Consider the following 21448-nt stretch of genomic DNA (forward strand, 5'->3'; position numbering starts at 1 on the left):
TGCATGACAGCTGACTTTGCCATGCTTTTAATGCATTAGTGAAATTGAAGAGTTTAGTTTTACAGCAAGATTTCCTACCTACTTAAAACATCATATATGGCTATTGTAACCCTCTTATTGAAGAGCAGTCATAATAAAAAAGCACAAGGGACAAGTTCATAAAACAGGTTAAAGAACGTAATTAATGCCTGTCAAGGATGGTCGGCATCTTACAATTTTTAGGATAGGTTTATTTATTAAAACAATTTTACATTTGTGGTCATATTTTTTAAAAGCAAATACTTTTTCAGCAATTATAAATAGCAGTCTCTTGGTAGTGCAGTTTTTCTGATTTGCTGCATGAGCCTTCTCTTCTTGAACTATGTGTTAAATGAAGCTTTTTTTAATTTCCCAAAGTCTCTCATAGAAAGTTTCACACTACTAAGAACATAAGAATGGCCATACTGGGTCAGACCAAAGGTCCACCTAGCCCAATATCCTGTATTCCAACAGTGGCCAATGCCAGATGCTTCAGAGGTAATCATCAAGTGATCCATCCTCTGTCGCCCATTCTCAGCTTCTAGCAAACAGAGGCTAAAGATGCCATTCCTGCCCATCTTGGCTAATAGCCATTGGTGGACCTATCCTCCATGAATTTATCTAGTTCTTTTTTGAACCCTGTTGTAGTCTTGGCCTTCATAACATCCTCTGGCAAAGAATTCTTCAGATTGACAGTGCATTGTGTGAAGAAATACTTCCTTTTGTTTGTTTTAAACCTGCTACCTATTTATTTCATTTGGTGACTCCTAGTTCTTGTGTTATGAGAAGGAGTAAATAACACTTCCTTATTTACTTTCTCCACACTAGTCATGATTTTATAGACCTCAATCGTATCTCCGCTTAGTGGTCTCTTTTCAAAGCTGAAAAGTCCCGTCTTTTTAACCTATCCTCATATGGAATCTGTTTCATCCCCCTAATCATTTTTGTTGCCCTTTCCTCTACCTTTTTCAATTCCAGTGTATCTTTTTTGAGATGGGGTGACCACATCTGCACACATTATTCAAGATGTGGGCGTACCGTGGATTTATTGAGAGGCAATATGATATTTTCTGTCTTCTTATCTATCCCTTTGTTAATGATTCCCAACATTCTCTTATTCTCTGTGGGGAATTTATTTTTCATAATGTGTGTATGTGTTATGTATGCAATGCATGTTGAATTTGAAGAAAATATATTTCCAGCATAGATGTGTTTGTATGGTGACACCAGATGGAATAAACAATATGTTATCATTTATGTGTCCATAAATAATCTGTTGTTTAAAAGCACTTACTTGAATTGTCTGTTCCCTTTGGTTTTGTAATATAAATGCGTATGTTATTTTAAACAGTTTGTGCTTAGGGCCCAGTATTGTTCCCATTGAAATCAATGATGGAAATCTGATTGACTTCAGTGGAAGCAGGATCGAGCCTTAGTGGTTTTCCTGGATGGTAGGTCAAAATATTCAGCTTAAAATGTTGAAGTTTTTTATTCTGCACTGAGGATCTTACTGAACAACATGGAGTAGTTTTATATGATGCATTGTAGTGTATCCTGTCCACCCTGATGCTTTAAACAGATGCTTTTCATACAAGAAATGTGATTAACTTTAAAGTTGAATTAAAATGCTTTTAAAATGAATAGGTACCAAATGCTATTTTTAGGGCAAGAGATGATTAGCTAAATATCTAGGTAAGATGAAATGATAAATAATTTGTATCTATTTTTAATTGATTGCATTTATTTAGATTTATAAAACAGATGCTCATCTTGTTCTCTGGGTGTGCATATAGAATTAATTTTTCATAACAATATAAAAATGGTTGGATCATCCCACCAGCCAGTAAATGCATATAAAATATAATAAATAAAAAATGAAAGCCAGACATAGAAAATCACTTTGTAAATCACTTATCTTTCAAGATCTGGTTTCTTTGTTTCTTCTGCAAGGCTTGGGTACATCACTAGCATCTGAAATTGTCTGAGATATCCTCTGATGCTTTAGGCCCTGATTCTGCAAAGACTTTCACATAGCAGTTATCTCAGAGGACAGCAGCTAGCTCTATTCTGTGCCTCTTACTGGTCTTGCATAGAAAAACAGTGGTCCTATGTATTAGTTCTTGCTTCTTACTGACTGTACAGCCTAGTTTAGTTAATTAGTACCCATTATGCCTCTGGTGTTTTGGGCAGTGATGGAGCTCCTCCACTCATGTCCTTTTCTGGCAAGTCTTTCAATGGTTCCCTAGCTGTGCCCCAGATTTTTCAGCTCAGCTTCACCAAGTTGTTTTTGGGTGGCCTCGTTTTTGCTTGCCTTCAGGTGTCCATCTTATTGCTATTCTGTTGATGGAATCAGTTTCCATCTGAAAAACATGGCCAATCCATCTCCAATGCCTCCTGGTAATGATGATGCTCATATCTTCTTGGAAGCACTGTGTGAATAAGTCTTGGTTTGAGATTGTTCTGGGACAAAAAATAGGGAAGGCAGATTGAATGGAATGAAGATAGAGTGTACAGCCTAATATCTTTTTAAATCAAGGGAGATGTGGTAACTCTTAGATTTTTTTCCAGCGCTCTTATGATTTACTGCTTCCCATCCTGGTTTTTCTGAAAGTTTGATTCCTTGTTCTCTTTGAGGGCCCACTCTGAATTCATGGTTCAGCTTAACCAGATGGCTCAGACCACACCCTTCCTTAAAAACTCTGCAATCTACAAGAATCGTCTGCCTCCATGGATGGAGACAGTGAAACCTATGTGAAAAAGTTATGACGGTTGGATATATGACAGTCTTTCCATAATTCTGGGAGCTTGTATAAGGACAACATGAAATCTTTGGTTTGTTCAGTGTCAGACTCCCAAGGGCTTAGGGCCCTGGGAGGAATCCTTGCTTCATTGAAGTTAATGGCTGAATTCTCATTGACTTCCTTGGGGACTCAGATTTCACCCACTGCCTTGGAAGGTCCTCTCTGATTAGAAGGAAAAGGTGAAAGAACTTTTTTCATCACTGCCTTCTTTCTGTGTTCCTTCATTTTCTCTTCTAAATAGTCTGCCGCAATGGCAAGTCACAGAGGAAACATATGCTGTACTTAATGGCTAATTATTTTGTAAGACTCAGTGCCAGTAGCTTTTCCAACACTTAGGATCCTAGGGGAGTTCTTTAGTGGCATGTCTGAGATAAAGAATAGGCTAACTTTTATATTGCTTTTGCCTAGGAATTACTCCCTAATTGGGAGTATGCTGAGGTGAGAATTGGATATGTTGTGGAAGGCATAAAATCTTCTGTGACAGTTTCTGTCTACGAGAGAGATCTACTGGTATAGTCGGTGGTGGTATAACCATTCATAGAAATCATTTGCATTTGAACATATTTTTGTTTTTTGTGTTAAATTTTATTAAATGTTTTGGGCACATTTTTTGTTAGCAAGTCCATTACTATCTCTAATAATGTACTGTAAACAGACTTAGGATTGTTTGATAAAAGGCTGCTGCAAAACATATAGGAAGAATGAAAATAAGACACAGAAGAGTCTTGCTAATTTTTATTTTTGATTGGGAAATCTATTCCAAATTACCAAATTTTGCATATCAGAGAGTAAGCAGAAACACACAAATCAAAAACTATATCAACTGTATCGATTTATGCTTTGAGCAGTATACTGGAATGTAAATTAACAGGATAAGTAGTATTTTTCTGGTATACTTCCATCCCTGACTTCAGCAACTCTAATGTAGAACCAGTGGATCTGCTTTGAGTCTTAGCTTTCAGTCTGTCTTTGGAGGCTGCATATTATAGAAGACTGAAATACTAAGATTTGACTAGAATTTTTAACTCTGCATAGCTACTTATCTGTATTATAGTAGATTAAAATATATAGAAAAATTTGATTAAAAAAACCCCTAGCAAATTAGACCTTATTTGTCACTACAACTAAGCTACTTGATCTGGTGCAAACATTACTATTTAATAAATATCATTTGATATGAAAGCAATGAGATATAGGCTAGATAAGTCCTGTTTCTCTAATAACAGTAGTAATTATTTATTATTCATGTTACAGTAGTCAAGACTGGGGCCACATTGTGCAAGGTACTGAACCAAACTCGTAATAAGAGACAGTCCCTGCCATGAAGAGTTTAAAAGCTGATTTGAGACAAACTGTGACATGAATTTAACAAACAAATGAACAGACAGAGGCAGGGAGAATGAGGGTAGATAGGGAACATATGTGGTTACAGAGACTATGGGCACAATTAGCTGCTTTTGAGTTATTCAACTTTGGATTTATTTATGTATGTATTCAATTTTAAAGTCTAAATAAACAAGGAGTACAATGTCAGTAATCCCTACTGGCCACGAACCTCATTTAATAGTATTTGTTTAAAGTTGCATAATTTAGACTAGAGTTAATTTATATATATATCTTTTTCTTACAGTGTCAGACAATTTGGCCCAATCTGTAGTCCAACATCTAAGATGGATAATGCAAAAAGATCTTTTGGGGCAAGACGTCTTTCTTATAGGCCCCCCTGGACCCCTTCGACGCTCTATTGCCATGCAGTACCTGGTACGTTTTAAAACTTTGTTTATATTAATGAAATAAGATTATTTAGTAGTTGTTGTGTGTCTGTGTGTCAGTGCACGCATGCATGTATGTCTATATGTGTGTAGGTGTATGTATGTATTCTATTACTTGTTGAATTGTAAAAGGTAATATTAGAAAAGCTTATATGACTTGTTACTGAGTTGCCAAAGAACTTATTCCATGCACAAGCTTTACAAAGTTTGATTTTTATTTTACAATGAATAAAAGGTACAAACATTTAAGTGAATGTTTTTTTTTGCTTAATCAATTAAATGTTACTAAGAAAAAACAGTTGAAAAAGTGTTACCATATGCAATCACAAATGGAAAAATAGCCTATTCTTTTCAGAGTAGCAGCCATGTTAGTCTGTATTCGCAAAAAGAAAAGGAGTACTTGTGGCACCTTAGAGACTAACAAATTTATTTGAGCATGAGCTTTCGTGAGCCACAGCTCACTTCATTAGATGCATTTGGTGGAAAAAACAGAGGAGAGATTTATATACACAGAGAACATGAAACAATGGGTTTATCATACACACTGTAAGGAGAGTGATCACTTAAGATAAGCCATCACCAGCAGCAGTGGGGGAAAGGAGGAAAACCTTTCATGGTGACAAGCAAGGTAGGCTAATTCCAGCAGTTAACAAGAATATCAGAGGAACAGTGGGGGGTGGGGTGGGAGGGAGAAATACCATGGGGAAATAGTTTTACTTTGTGTAATGACTCATCCATTCCCAGTCTCTATTCAAGCCTAAGTTAATTGTATCCAGTTTGCAAATTAATTCCAATTCAGCAGTCTCTCGCTGGAGTCTGTTTTTGAAGCTTTTTTGTTCCTAACCCAGGAACCTATCCTTGCAACAAAGCCCGTTGCCAACTCTGTCCACATATCTATTCAGGGGATACCATCATAGGGCCTAATCACATCAGCCACACTATCAGAGGCTCGTTCACCTGCGCATCTACCAATGTGATATATGCCATCATGTGCCAGCAATGCCCCTCTGCCATGTACATTGGCCAAACTGGACAGTCTCTACGTAAAAGAATGAATGGACATAAATCAGACGTCAAGAATTATAACATTCAAAAACCAGTTGGAGAACACTTCAATCTCTCTGGTCACTCGATTACAGACCTAAGAGTGGCTATCCTTCAACAAAAAAGCTTCAAAAACAGACTCCAACGAGAGACTGCTGAATTAGAATTAATTTGCAAACTGGATACAATTAACTTAGGCTTGAATAGAGACTGGGAATGGATGAGTCATTGCACAAATTAAAACTATTTCCCCATGGTATTTCTCCTCCCCACCCCACCCCACCCCCCACTGTTCCTCTGATATTCTTGTAAACTGCTGGAATTAGCCTACCTTGCTTGTCACCATGAAAGGTTTTCCTCCTTTCCCCCCCCTGCTGCTGGTGATGGCTTATCTTAAGTGATCACTCTCCTTACAGTGTGTATGATAAACCCATTGTTTCATGTTCTCTGTGTGTGTATATAAATCTCTCCTCTGTTTTTTCCACCAAATGCATCCGATGAAGTGAGCTGTGGCTCACGAAAGCTTATGCTCTAATAAATTTTTTAGTCTCTAAGGTGCCACAAGTACTCCTTTTCTTTTAGCCTATTCTTTGTATTTCATACCTTTCGGAATCAAGATCTCTGCATACTGTAAAAGACAGTGAGCCACATTGCTTCCTCCATGGAAAAACTGAGGGAAGGGATTGAGGGAAGGAATACTCTGAGGTTTTCCTTGCAGATTTTCCTCATAGTGTTTAGGTAGAGGTATGCATTTGTTTTTATCCCCTGTCCCCTAGGGAAAAAGGAGGGAGTGTGACACTAACCCCCTGGATCTAAACTATCTGCTGGAGGTCTTGTGACTGCACCATGTGTGAGGTTTCCTGCCCACCCCACTATGATCCATGGGTGTGTGGCTTCATCCATTAGCTTTGAAATCTACCACAATGTGCCCTTTTGTGCTTCCTCATGTTGTATAAAGAAAGCATTTTCCTTGCCATATGTTTTTTTGTTTTGTTTTGTTTTTTTACATTAAAAATGCAAATTGCATCTGTCCTGGGAGATTGTATGGACCATGAGAGAACTGGTATCATTATAACTTACTAGATGTCAAGGAAATGAAATGTAATTAAATGGCAGTTATTCATAAGAATGACCATACTGGGTCAGACCAAAGGTCCATCTAGCCCAGTATCCTGTCTTCTGACTGGATAAGATTGCGTAAAAATCTTTTATGTTTGTGTGATGGGTTGCCCCCCTTCGAGATGCCACCTAATGTGCTGAGATACCACTGAACTAGCCTGTTCTGCCAGCCAGTGCACCCTTTTCACTTGTCTTGCTGAGCCAGGCTATTAAGCCTCCTCCAGCACACACACAATCAGGGCCACACCCAACTGCAGAACGACAGAGCACTGAGATGAGCTCTAGGGACCCAGCTTAAAGGATTTGCCCAGCGCTCAGGTGTCCACTTCCCTTGGGGTGCAGACCTAAGGGTATATTATGAAATCTGTCTCCTCCGTCAATGTGGAGAAAGGTATGCACAGACTCTTCTCTCCCCCTCCCCCTTTTCCCCTCAGTTATGAATTTCACAAACTGGGTTATATTATAAACAAGAAATAAGTTTATTAACTATAAAAGGCAGATTTTAAGTGGTTAAAGGGGTAGCAAACAGAACAAAGCAGATTACTAAGCAAATAAAACACAACACACAAACTTAGCTTGTTTCACTAAAGAAATTGGTTACAAATAGTAATTTCTCACCCTAGCTATTGTTACAGGTAGATTACAAAAAGTCTTGAAAGGCAGCTGCACTGGCCGGCAGCTTGAGACTTCAGGTATTTCCACTCACAGACTGGTCGCCCTCCCAGCCTGGGTTCAACCCTTCTCCCCTCAGTTCCGTTCTTGCTTCTAGGTGTTTTTCAGTATCTCTGGGTGGAGAGGCAAAGGAGAACCATGATGATGTCACTCCCCTGCCTTATATAGCTCTTGTGTATGGCAGGAACCTTTAGTCTCCCAGTGGAAGAACACTGGCATTTCCAGGGGTGGGTCCAGTACCAGGTGACTCAGACCAATGTCTCTGCAGGGCAGTGGCAGCCATTACTCTTAGGCTGTCTGGAGTGTCCACTAGAAGACTAAGCTCTTTCACAGCCCATTGTCTTTGCTAATGGGCCATTAGCTCTGTCTGGCTTTTCCATTGTTGTACCTGAAGGGCTAGTTGTGAGTGACACCCAAAGTAACACGTTTGAAATACAGATACATAGTCAGTATTCCTAACTTTAGATACAGAAGTGATGTTGGCATACAAATCGGATAATCACATTTAGTAAATCATAACCTTTCCAATGATATCTTACACAAGCCATCTTGCATAAAGTATATCTCAGTTATGTCATATTCATTTCATAAGCATATTTTCATAAAGAATGTGGAGTGAAACATCACAGTTTGTTTTGCTTACAAATGTTCAAATGAACCGTTTGGGAAGAAAGTTCTGGTAAAGATGCAAAACACTTTCAGCTAAGAGCTGAGAGCATTCTTGGTGTGTATCTCCAAGTCCCCACTGAGACCTACAGAAGAACAGGAGACTCACCTGAAATTCCTGCTATTTCTAAGGTTAAAAAAAGCAAAGTAGGGTACAAACATGAGGGGGAAAATTCAAACCTATTCCATAAAACAGCAAAATGGCACACACCCATTTTTTTCTCTTATAGAGGTAATCTGTTAATTTCCAGTTTTAAAACTTTTTAGTTATTAATGTAAATAATAAATACCATAGTACCCAGGAGCCCAATCATGGACTTAGACCCCATTGTGCTTGGCGCTGTATAAACACAAACACAGTCCTTGCTCCAAAAAGCTTACAAAAAATAACAGCTTGATTCAGTAGGCCAAAATTGTAGTTCTTCAGCATACTCACAAGGATATTTAAACTCAGTGGTTATTTTCTGAGACCAATATTAACATCACTGAACAGAAGCAGGGTGGGAACTTATAATACTCCTGAACTTAATAGGAAACTTGTGCATTTTTGCTTATGACTCATTGCTTTTCAGTGGCCACTACTAAAAAGTCATCTTGGAGATAAAGCAGTTTACAGGGCTTAGCGGTTCAGTTTAGAGAATTTATAGGTGGTTGTTATGATTTTTAGAACAGGTTTGGGAAGTATAAAAATTTTATTGAGCAAAAATTCATACTGTTATGTATGAGGAAGAAAACACTGTAAATATCTTAAAACTAAGAGATATTAAATTTTTGTTCAGAGCTACTGTAAATGACTGTGCGACAGCCTAGGGCTGTGTAAAAATTTCTCACTACTGCCCACAGGAGCTGACCAAACGAGAGGTTGAGTATATTGCACTGTCAAGGGACACCACAGAAACAGATCTGAAACAACGCAGAGAGATCCGAGCTGGGACTGCTTTTTATATTGATCAGGCAAGTTGCTGTCACATCCCAAACTTCTTACTGTTTACAGCTAGTCCAAAGGAAATTACAGTCTGAAAAATCAAAAAGAAATACATTTAAAGCTGTAAATTGGAATTCCAGAAATATTGATTTAAGGTGCTTTTTTCTGTAGACCGAAAGGCTTATGTAGTCCACTTGATTTTGCTGCTTCTGAAAATGCTTCAGCACTGAGGCCTTGTCTACACTACCTCAGTAAGTTGACCCAAGATGTACTACTCCAGTTATGTGAATAATATAACTGAAGTTGATGTAGCTTAGGTCGACTTACAGCGGTGTCTACACTGTGCTGGGTCAATGAGAGATGCTCTCCTGCCAACTTATGTTACTCTTCTTGGGGAGATGGAGTACCGGAGTCGACCAGAAAGCGCTCCGTGATTGATTTAGCAGGTCTTCACTAACTGCACACTGCTGCATTGATTGCTGCAATGCCGATCTACTGGTAAGTGTAGACATGGCTTGCGACCCTAAATTAGCAAAGTACTTAAGCACTGAACTTAGTGGCACTGCTAATATAGTTAAAAGTTACACACATGCTTAAGGACCGCATTTCAGGCCTTAAAGAGAAATGAGATGAACTTATTGGTACATGGCTACATGCATTTTAAATAGAACTGTGTTCATTAGGAGCATTAATTTAGATACTGATGTTCTGCCTATAATAATGAAGCTTTCATAACCTAAACTTTAATTGAGGGTAAGTAAATGTATGTGCCGTGTTACTATGTATAAAATCATAACAGATCTAATGACCTTTTAGTAATAAAAGGGAATATTATACTCCTCGCACAGGTGCATTAAATCTTAATTTATATTTATAAAGTGCTTTTGAGTTTCTCAAATGTAAGTTGCTATATAAATGCAAAACATAGAAGCCAGACACTAGTTTTCTATAGTTTGTGTGATCCACAGAGTATGGTTTGTTTCAAAATAGAGGAGGCTCTATGTAGGCTATCTTGAAATATACCCCAAAAGGATGATATAAAATAATGTATACAATACACTTTGGATTTGAATTACTTCCACTGGCACAGCTGAGCCGGAGTTGAGATGCATCCCTGGGGGTAAGATTATAATAGACTCCATTGGCAATACCAGGAGGGATGAGCTAGCGTGTCGATGAGAAGCACAGTCAGGAAAGTAACAAGTACTTTTCTCTAAATGGACAACCAACTTAACTCTCAATTACTGAGGAACAATCTCCATCATGGATATATTTCACTTTTCACAATCAAATCTCTCTACAGTTTGTCATGAGTGAGATACCTGAGTATCCAGATTCTAATATCTAAATCGTATTGTTAAATATATTCATCTAAATTTGTGTTATTGTTGATTATGTATTCTATGTATCATATGACTTTTAAAAACTAACACAATGCTCATCTGTGACTGCTCTGGAGATCATTCTCAACTCTGCTGCACTGCAGCCAGGTACACAGGAAACAGCCCGCCCCTACTAAAGCCCTGGAAATTTTTGATTTCCCATTTCCTGTTTGATCAGCATTGGGAGCATGCCATCTTAAGCAGAGCTGATCATGGAGATTACATGCCCCAAATGCGCTCCAGCCTGGTCTGCACAGGATGTGGTGGATCTCATCGCTGTGTGGGGAGAAGAGTCTGTGCAGGCAGAACTCTGATCCAGCAGAAGAAACGCTGACATCACTTGTGGAATGGGAGAGAAGGGCTACACGAAGGACACACAGCAATGCGGTTTGAAAATAAAAAAAACTTCGCCAAGCGTACCAGAAGGCAAGAGAGGCAAACAGTTGTTCTGGTCCTGAACCCCACACATGCCAGTTCTACAGTGAGCTGCATGCGATTCTCAGGGGTGACCCTACCAGCACCCCCACAAGCAACGTGTGTGAGTCTAGGGACAACAAGGAAGACAATATGGTGGATGAGGAGGAGGAGGAGAATGGGAGACAGGTGAGCGGTGGATACATTCTCCCCGAGAACCAGGAAATATTTTTAACCCTGGAACCCTGTGGGTCGCAGGACATCACGGTGGCTGACCGTGATGCTGGGGAAGCCACCTCTGGTGAGTATACAGTTACAATCAAAGTTCAGTTAAACTTTAGCGGACACACCCATTTGGTGATATGGCATGTTTACTGTGAAGAAAAAGTGAGGTGCTGTGGCTCTCTGCTTACAAGAGGCCGCTCCAGCTACACAGATGGTAGCCCCCAGAAAAGACTGTGTATGTGGACTGGGATAGCCCGGGAATCCTCAATGGATATCTCTAGGAAACTTTCATGGAGTTTGCAATCCTTTGCAGAAGGTTTCTGGGCAGGGCAGTCTTATTTCTTCCACCATGGTACGACACTTTTCCACACAACTCCTGAATTAATTCTGCTGGCATCATTGCGGTACACAGCATAGCAGCAGAAGGACTGGGTCTATACCCAGACACTTGCAGCATCTCCTTCCTTTCTGCCTCTGTTACCCTCAGGAGACTGATATCTCATAGGGTTGCCCAGGGGAAATGGGGGAAGTTCTCATTAAAAGTGCACTTAGAAGAAAAAAAAGGGCATGCAGACCCCCCTCCCTACACACACTTTCAGGATCGCCAAAACACACAGCTGCTAATGTGCCTTTATTCTGCTCGGCATGGATCAGCAAGTAGTTTAAAGTGGCTGATAGGGGACTGGGGCCCCACGTGAGAGATTCTGCAATTTGGGAGTGAAAAAGTCCCCCCTCTGCCCACAGTTAGTAAACAGCTTCCCATGATGCTATGGGGAAAGGCCATTGTTCATCTAGCTACCTCTGCTTCCAAGATTAGCCTGCCATAAACTTCATGAAAAGTGCAGTCACCCATGACCCAGGGGGCCTACTCACTATGGCTGGAGCAGCAAAACGGCACAGTGAACAGTTATGGCTTGCACCTAGTGTAATAAGGATTTGGTTTTTTTTTATGAGAATGGCCCTGCTATGGAAACATTTTATTCATGTACAATAGCTCCTTTATTTTTTCCTATGACTGACAGATGGAAATGTGTCCTTCAGTGTGTCATCAACACCTGAAAGCAGACTTTTGATGATTAGAAGGAGGAGAAAGAGAATGTGGGAGGACATGTTCACTGAGCGAATGAACGCCTCCGGGACAGCTGTGACAGAGCTGAGAGCGTGGAGGATTTCACTTTCCGAGAAGTTAGACATGGACATGGAGGAGCAGAAAAACTTCCAATGAGCAAGAGCATGCGGCACAGGATGTGGTGCTTCGGATTGTGAGGAACCAAGCAGACATGTTGAGAAATCTGATTGAACTGCAGGAACAGTAGCTTTAGGGTAGAGTCCCTCTTCAGACTCTGGTGGACAGCCAGCCAGCATTGCCTGGCGCAGAATCATCCTCCCAAGCGTTCCCTGAGGCATGGGAAAAGTCCATTATCCCATTCACTTAACGCAGGGGGAAGGTACAAGGAACAGAAGGTGCCAATTCACAGGCCTTTGATGGTCTGGAATGCAGTATCATGTTACACAGTTGAAAATGTTTCTCCTGTTTCAACTTTACAACCCCTTTTCCCCAAGGTTACCTTTATTTTCTGTTCTCCCTCTTTACTTATGTTTGTTAAATAAATAAAGTAAATGGATTTGAGAAATAAATGTTCTTTATTGAGTAAAAGCAGTGGGCTTGGGTTGGCTTTACGGGGACAAGGCAGATGAAGGTTTGCGAAAGCACAGTGCAGACAAGCGGCTCACATTACTGTGACTCATTATTGAAATGGCTTTTCAGAACTTTGCTGTGCTCTTCTTATTGCCTTGGTGTCTGGCTCAAAAATGGCTGCAATCTGTCTCAACTGTCTACCCCTAAAAATTTCCTCCCTTTTTTTTCCACAGATATTATGGAGCACACAGCAGGCAGCTATAACCATGGGAATGTTCTCTTCACTAAAGTCCAACCTTGTTAGTAGACTTCTCCAGTGCCCTTTCAAACGACCCAAGGCACATTCAACCACCATTCTGCACTTGCTGAGCCTATAGTTGAACCGCTCCTTGCTGCTGTCCAGCCAGTGTATGGCTTCATGAGCCATGGGAACAAGGGGTAGGCTGGGTCCCCCAGGATAACTATAGGCATCTCAATGTCGTCAATGTTCATTTTGTGGTCTGGAATAAAGTCCCGGATTGTAGCTTTTTGAACAGATCCAAATTCCTAAAGATGCGCACATTATGAACCTTTCCCGACCATCCTATGTTGATGTCAGTGAAATACCTCCTGTGATCCAACAGAGCTTGCAACACCATTAAAAAGTATCCCTGTCAGTTTATGTATTCTTTGTCAAGGTGGTCTGGTGCCAAGATGGGGATATGCTTCCCATCTATCGCCCTACTGCAATTAGGAAACCCAATCGAAGCAAAACCATCCACTATGTCCTGCACATTTCCCAGACTCACTACGCTTCGTAGCAGAAGTTGATTAATGGCCCTGCACACTTGGAGCACAGCAGCTCCCACAGTTGATTTACCTACTCCAAATTGATTCCCCACTGACTAGTAACTGTCTGGCATTGCAGGCTTCCAAATAGCGATCGCCACTCATTTCTCCACTGTCAGAGCAGATCTCATTTTTGGGTTGCTGAACTGCAGGGCAGGGGAAAGCTCTGCACAAAGTTCCTGGAAGGTGGCCTTCTGCGTTCGAAAGTTCTGCAGCCACTGCTTGTCATCCCATACCTGCAAAACAATGCGTTCTCACCAGTCAGTGCTTCTTCATGGGACCAGAAACGGCGTTCCGCAGAGTGCAGCTGCTCTGTGACTGCCAGCAGCAACTGTGAATTGTTTTTTTCAATGTCTTGCAGCAGGGCTGCTTGCAGGACATTGCTGTGTTCCATGTGGCAGACCCTACTTTGGATCTGGAAATACTGCAGGAGAAGGTGCGAGGTGTTTGAAATGTTCACAGCAAGAGTGCACAACTGAGCAGGCTCCATATTTCTGGATTATGGCGTACGCGCAACGGTTTTAAGGTGCGAAAACCGTTGGGTTGTTTGCCATTGAGCACAGTGCATTATGAGATGCCGACGCAATGTTCCCATTCTCCCTTGTGACGATGTTTTGGTCCCATGAGGCATTGCACAAACTTCCCAAAACACACTGCGGCAAGTTGCTCTTTGGGATAGCTATCCATGATGAACTGTTTTGTGCATCAATGCAGGTACTGCTAGTGAGGACGCACTCCATTGAGACAGTGTGTGTGGCCACACCATGCCCAATCAACTTAATTCGGAGGCTGAAGGTCAAATTAGATAAAGTCGTCTTAATTTTGTAGTGTAGATAAGCCCAGAGTTCTTACACCAGGCCCGTCACCCCGGTATCTGAGTGCCTACTGCTTGTGACCCCCTAGAAAATGGAGAGCAGCTTTATATTCTGAACATCAGGGAAGCCTGTAGCCTGAGTTCTGCTGGTGGAATAAAGCCCTGTGTATTTCTCAGTTGCTGAAGATAAGTGAGGCTCTGTGTAGCACAGCTCGTGCCATAATGATGTCTCTGATATTTTTCAACATTTAGTATACAATCTTATACAGTACTGTAACTAAATAATACTGTACCGTAACTAATGCTGGCATGCTGTTACCAGAAATTATTTTAAAAAAGTGAATCAGGATTAGGCTCCATGATCACTGAACTAGAAAATACAGTGCCTTTGCATGGTGACAGGTTTCAAAGTGATAGCCGTGTTAGTCCGTGTTAGTGTTAGTCATCAGCAAAAAAAAAACGAGGAGTACTTGTGGCCAACTTCATGAAGTGGGTTTTAGCCCACAAAAGCTTATGCCCAAATAAATTTGTTAGTCTCTAAGGTGCCACAAGTACTCCTCGGTTTTTTTGAACTACAAAAGTTTGTCGAACTTCTGTCTGAGACTGTTAAGAAGATAATGTTCTTATTTATAGCTCTAAGTTTAATATAAAGAGAGACAGAGAGAATAAATACTGTAAACTGGCATCTTAGTTGTTTTAGAAGCATACATATTTGAATGTAGTCTTTTTACATGGAGTATCTGAGTCTGAGGTTCTAATCTTAAATGTGATTTTTTTTTTAAATATAGGTTTGAGAGATCTTAATGGATCAGAAATAGTAACCGCATTTTTTTATTATGAAGCAATGGGTTGAATATTTTTGAAAATTATTGTAGCTGTGGGTGCATTTGGGAATGGATCTTTTTGATGGGTGAAAAAGTATTTACTTTTGGACAGGTAAATTACTTCAAAAGTTGAGAAAACTAAGCTGTGGTGAAATAATGGAAAACCTCAAATTATATGTTATACTTTAGTTTCTGTTTTAAATTGTGTAAAATAAAAAATTTATAATGGGTTAATGACCAGTTACTTGGCCTCTGTCAGGTAATGAGTATCAAGTGTTGTTTTCTTGTCTTTGTCCATGGCCATTAATTTTTCTATTCAGTCATTAAATGACTGTTACAAACCTCCAGAAATGCCATTATTGCTGCTATGAAGACAATTAAGTAACCTCTTGACCTTCTGTAATATTATTACATGTGTTAATTATGTTGCATGTGAAGTAATTAGTCTGAATTTTCTTGTATTACTTAAACATTCAAATGGCCTCTTCTTCATATTTGGTTCTTTTTATGGATAGAGGAGCTGGTCTCCAGAGAATTTTTGTACCGCTTAAACTATATCTGTTTAGAACCTGTCAGGGCATACTGCCTTCTGGGTGTCCCCTCATGGTCGGAGTGGCTTTGCAGCATCCTGCCTCAGTTTTTCCCTTCCAGGGGCTCCTTACCTAAATGCCACACACATGAGTACCATCCAGTACCATTCCTCCTTGGAGGTATGTTTGATTCAAAATAAAGTTCTCAAATCCATTCATTTATCCTGTTATTAGGTAATGCTCAGGCCTATCTTCTCCCTTGTCTGTAATCTCATTCCCAAATTCAGGTTTTTCTGATGGAGCCTACTTGCTCCCAGCAGGCTTTATACTCCAGTCTGGTCTCCCTTCGCATTTCCCCCATCTCTGAAACTTTCTGCTGCTCTTTGTGGGCTGGGAATCAGCTGATTCCTGCTCAGGTACGTCTCCTTAGTACTAAGGTTGCTAGCCATAGACCTCTAGCCCTTACAAAAACAATATAGTTAAATCAGTGTAACACCTTAGGCTATGTCTACACTACCGCAGTAAGTTGACCTACGCTACGCAACTCCAGCTACATGAATAACGTAGCTGGAGTCAATGTACCTTAGGTCGAGTTACTGCGGGGGTTGATAGGAGAAACTCTCCCATCGACTTAGCTTTTACTCTTCTCGTTGTGGGTAGAGTACAGGGGTCGACTGAAGAGTGATCTGCTGTCGATTTGCCGGGTCTTCACTAGACCCGCTAAATCGACTGCCAGGGGATCAATCTCAGAGCATCGATCCCGGCTGTAGTGTAGACCTGCCCTAAGTGTGGATGCAGTTAAACTGGTATGAAGTTGCTTATACAAGTATAGCTTATTTTTGGGATTTAGAGGATTTAGGTCAAAGTTTTTTGTGTATAGTTGCACTGTTCCCATTCTTATTTGTCTTTTTACATGTCACATACCGAAGAGCAATATATACATCAGCTTAAATTTGCATCCAATGCAAATCATTAACAGCGACCTCATATGCTTTGGTATCAATTTTTGCATCCCAAAGAAACTGTACAGAAAGAATGTTAAAGTCTCATTCACCTCAGTTGAACCTATGAGTGTCATTACTTTTGCAAATGAGAAACTAGGTGCCTTATGTAGGGGGCCCAGAAATAAAAGGACTTCACTGGTTTTTTCTAAATTTGCTATTTAAATTTTGTCCACAGAGCAGGTAATTGTGTATATCGTTGCCCATTTTGTGTGTGCAAATACATAGCCATAAAGTCAGTACATGTGCAAAATATGGGAGCACAGTATTTTTAATACACGAGTTTTGTATCCCTATGGTGCATCTTTATGAAGCACCTGAATCATAAGCTGAAAAATAAAATATTTGCTGTGTTCTGATTGCCTAGGCAGCAGAAAGATTTTCTACGATAGGTTGCAAGATTTATTGTAATGATCAGTTCAATGTCAAAAATGACAGCTAAACTATCCTGTCTAGAAAATGAATGTGACAAGAAGTCCCCGAAGATAGCACCACTAGAACTGAGTATGGTTTCTGTTAATCAGAAGAGATCAGAAAGCTAATTAAGACAATTAAATGAGACATGGAGTTAATTACATGAAAGAGTTGAGATGATTGCATTTGTTTGAGTGCAAATAGCACAAAAGTACTATGTACTGCAATAAAAAGAGTTGGGCAAGAACAACCCAATTTCTTGAAATTATTGGTTAAGGATGCAAATTGTCTCTCTCCTCTATCTGGCATTTAATTATGAATTAGTTGCTCTGTCAGTGCCTGCCAGTAGCTCCTCGCTAAATCTTCATTACTTTAACTAATTTGGGACTCTGACTACATCTGGATAATATTGTGTGATATCCTCCATCACCTAAAAATTGAGTCATAGCAATATTATTTAAAAAAAAACCCTATAACCTTTCAAGGTAATCATCAAGTGATCCATCACCTGTCGCTCATTCCCAGCTTCTGGCAAACAGAGGCTAGGGACACCATTCCTGCCCATCCTGGCTAATAGCCATTGTTGGACCTATCCTCCATGAATTTATCTAGTTCTTGTTTGAACCCTGTTATAGTCTTGGCCTTCACAACATCATCTGGCAAGGAGTTCCACAGGTTGACTGTGCGGTGTGTAAATAAATTCTTCCTTTTGTTTGTTTTAAACCCGCTGCTTATTAATTTCATTTGGTGACCCCTAGTTCTTGTGTCATGAGAAGTAGTAAACAACACTTCCATATCTACTTTCTCTACACCAGTCATGATTTTATAGACCTCCATTATATCCCCCCCCCTTAGCCGTCTCTTTTCCAAACTGAAAAGTCCCAGTATTATTAATCTCTCCTCATATGGAAGCGGGACTATTTTGGTAATCCTTGTGACCTGCCCCTCACATGAGAGCATTTTCTACCTAAGAGTCTGATCCTACTCTGCTACTTGCAGATGAAGACCCTAAAATTATTGGCATATTTTGTAACAGGGAGAAAGGACTATACCGATTAACACCCTGTTTTCATTTTTTCAGTATTCAAATATAGATTTTTTTTTCCTCATACATGTCTTGCTTTCTATGTTTGATGCAAATTTTCTGAACTATTAACGTCACCTTAGTAACCATTTGGTTTTTGTTGCGATTAGTTGCTTCCCTCCGTGGCTAAGCAGTAGGAGTTAGAGAGAGCTAATGCTGCTTTTGAGTAGTGGTGATGCTGAAGATATGTTTGATTTTCTTCTGGCTATAAATTCTAGCTTTTGGCTATAAATTCTTTCATACATCTCTAACCTCTTCCAACAAGGATAGCACCCATCTGGTAGGGTAGAACCTAGAAGGCTATCTTAGAACCATAGAATATAATGGTTGGAAGGGACCACAGGAGGTCATCTAGTCCAACCCCCTGCTCAAAGCAAGACCAATCCCCAATTTTTGCCCCAGATCCCTAAATGCCCCCTCAAGGATTGAACTCACAACCCAGTTGTCACGCAGTCACTGGGCAATGATCTGGAACTACTCCATATGAAGCCAGTAAGGACTCTGAGGAAGCCTCCTTTCTGTGAGCATACTGTCTCCAGGGCAAGAAGCTTACACAGCTTCGACCTTCCTGGGTCTGACCTCGGAGCATTCAGCATCCCCTTCTCACACCATGCTCTTCCCACAGCGAGTCCACACAGGCAGGGCTCCTGGGGAAGCTAGAGAGCCTGCACCCTAATTTCGCAGTCAGATGTGACTCTCAGCCAGCCGGTAAAACAGAAGGTTTATTAGATGACAGGAACACAGTCTAAAACAGAGCTTGTAGGTACAGAAACAGGACCCCTAAGTCAGGTCCATCTTGGGCCAGGGAGGCCAGACCCCGGGTCTGGGCCTCCCTCTCTTTTTTTTAACAATCAACTAAATGCATGAAAATAAACTCCATCAGCTGTTACATTAACTCCATGAGATAGGTTTGTTTTAAGTTACTTTATTTCAGTTCAACTCTGTCCATATTAAGAACATTTTATTATAAATATATAATTACATATTCTGCATCTTTAACGTTTAGCAAAGGCGCAGTGTACATAAAACTGTGCACCTTGAATGGTAATAAAGTTTGTATATATCATTAAAATAAAATTTTAAGATGAGAAATTACCACTTGAATGATGCATTAGTGTTCACGAAGAACTTGCTTAAGTAACTGTTTTTGGTCAGCCATTCTAGATTTTGGAATGTGGATTTTTCTGCTTTCTTACAAAATTGTTAGTGTTACAATAAATATTTGGCTGCTTACATGCTATATTTATCAACTAAAGTATTACAACATTGTACATTCTACCCAAGAATGTTTGGATTAGCAACAAAAACAAACCAATTTTAAAACTATATTCCAATACATTTTTGCCTTTTTTTATGCCTAGCCTATTAGAAGAAGCAAACCAATCTGAGTATTCTCCAGTAATGCTGTTGGCTGGACAAGACTGCAGGTCTTTTTAAAAATTAATAAAAATCTAGATTCACCTGGCTTGTGTTGCACGATTTCAGGGTAGAAATCGTGAGATTCAATTTTAACTGCTAAAAGAAAAAAAGGGAATTCAAGTTTACTTTTCATCAACCACATTTCAGCTTCTTTTTTATTCTGAGCTCAATTTATGACCTATATAGTTGTGATCAGTCACATTGGCTAAGTAATGGACAAGTTCTCTGAATAATTTTTCAGTTTTGTCCCTGAGTGTTTCTGGGGTTTTTGGCTTTTTTTTCACTAGATCAAAACCAGGTTACTGCTGAGACTGATAGTAGTATGATCCTTTTGTAATCTGTCAAATTATTCCAAACCATCCCTCGGTTGCTTTTGTATGTCTAATGCCCGTGTAGAATTCTTTTGATCAAAGTCCTCTTTGTCCTCAGTGCAAATGTCAATATATTTATTGTTGTTGGATGCAAATGTAGAGATGCACAGTCTTCCTGAGAATTCCATTAAGCCTGATTGTGGAAAAATGTTGAAGAGGTGGTGAAGGTGTTGAACAGAGACTTAAATGATCATTCATGCTATATTTCAATGTTGTTGATGTTCTAAAAAAAAAAAGTCACTTGCTCCAAAATTCTGCTATTCCACTTCAATAGACAAAAGACATTCAATGGAGAATCTAAAGAGAACTATTTTGTGTCGATTATGGGAAGAGCCAGTCTCTATCTTGCCACTTAACAACTTTTGGATAATGTTTACACATTTGACTTTGGAGGAAGTATATATTATTATTACTTCAGTTCATTTACTCATTTTTTCCCCCACTAAGAATCATCCGTTTGCAGTATTGCTCAGCACCTTTCCCATTGTAACTATAGCAAATGTGAAACAACTACCTGGTAAATTCAGTGCTTTTGAAGACTCAAAAATAAGATGAGTTAGCCAGTTTATTTAAAATCATTTTATCAGACTCTTTTCTCATCTTTCAGGTATTCATAATTACTAATATAGTCTCATAAATTAACGCAATAGGACACAGCTCCATATTTTCAACATCCAGTGACAGCTGATTTCACTCAGTAGCTTTACCTCTCCCTACAATTGCCAGTACATGCATTTTGCATGCACATGCACAATATAATTTTGCTCCATGGCCACTGTTTTATCTCATAGCAGGATTTACAGATTCTTGTAGTTGTCTTACTTTGTATTGGTCATTTGGAGATGCACAAAATTGCGTGATTATAGGAAAAACTATAAAATAATTTTTTCTGGGATTTTTGAACGTAGGAATTCATGGCTTTAAAGTTAACATTTTTTTAGGTGTGGAATGGACTGTAATAAGCAATATTCATAACATATTTATTCTATAAGCCATTACCAACCAAATAATATATTATTAAAGGTTTTTGCTTTTGGACAACAAATCAGCCTATTTTAACCACTGAATTTTTACAGCGCATATACCCCAGGGCAGGTATCCAGGTAACCATACTGTCATTGCTTCTGGGCACAGGTGGTCAGTTGGAAGGAAAGAGCTTGTTTCTATCCGATGAGCAAAATAGTCCCTAGCTACAGCTACAATAAACCTAGAGATAAACATTTCACAAATTCCCCTCACCCTTTTAACAAGAACAAATATTCAAAATCAGGATTATCAAGGTGATTTGTTGCATAATTTCAAAAACCCATTTCATAGATTCATAGATACTAAGGTCAGAAGGGACCATTCTGATCATCTAGTCCGACCTCCTGCACAACGCAGGCCACGGAATCTCACCCACCCACTCCTATGAAAAACCTCACCTATGTCTGAGCTATTGAAGTCCTCAAATTGTGGTTTAAAGACTTCAAGGAGCATAGAATCC

At 39.7% G+C, this 21448-nt stretch overlaps 1 protein-coding gene across 3 annotated transcripts in view; it reads left to right on the forward strand.

The window, feature by feature from the left end:
- The window catches only part of VWA8 (von Willebrand factor A domain containing 8), a 301480-nt gene that overhangs the window by 26270 nt on the left and 253762 nt on the right, over window positions 1-21448 (forward strand). For all 3 annotated transcript variants that reach the window (XM_038402763.2, XM_038402782.2, XM_043504544.1), the window contains exons 3-4: window positions 4450-4580; window positions 8936-9046. In XM_038402763.2, coding sequence (XP_038258691.2) covers window positions 4450-4580; window positions 8936-9046 — 242 coding nt within the window. The remainder of the gene's footprint in view (window positions 1-4449; window positions 4581-8935; window positions 9047-21448) is intronic.

The sequence above is a fragment of the Dermochelys coriacea genome, chromosome 1 (assembly GCF_009764565.3).
Source record: "Dermochelys coriacea isolate rDerCor1 chromosome 1, rDerCor1.pri.v4, whole genome shotgun sequence".
In the NCBI taxonomy this organism is placed as follows: domain Eukaryota; kingdom Metazoa; phylum Chordata; order Testudines; family Dermochelyidae; genus Dermochelys; species Dermochelys coriacea.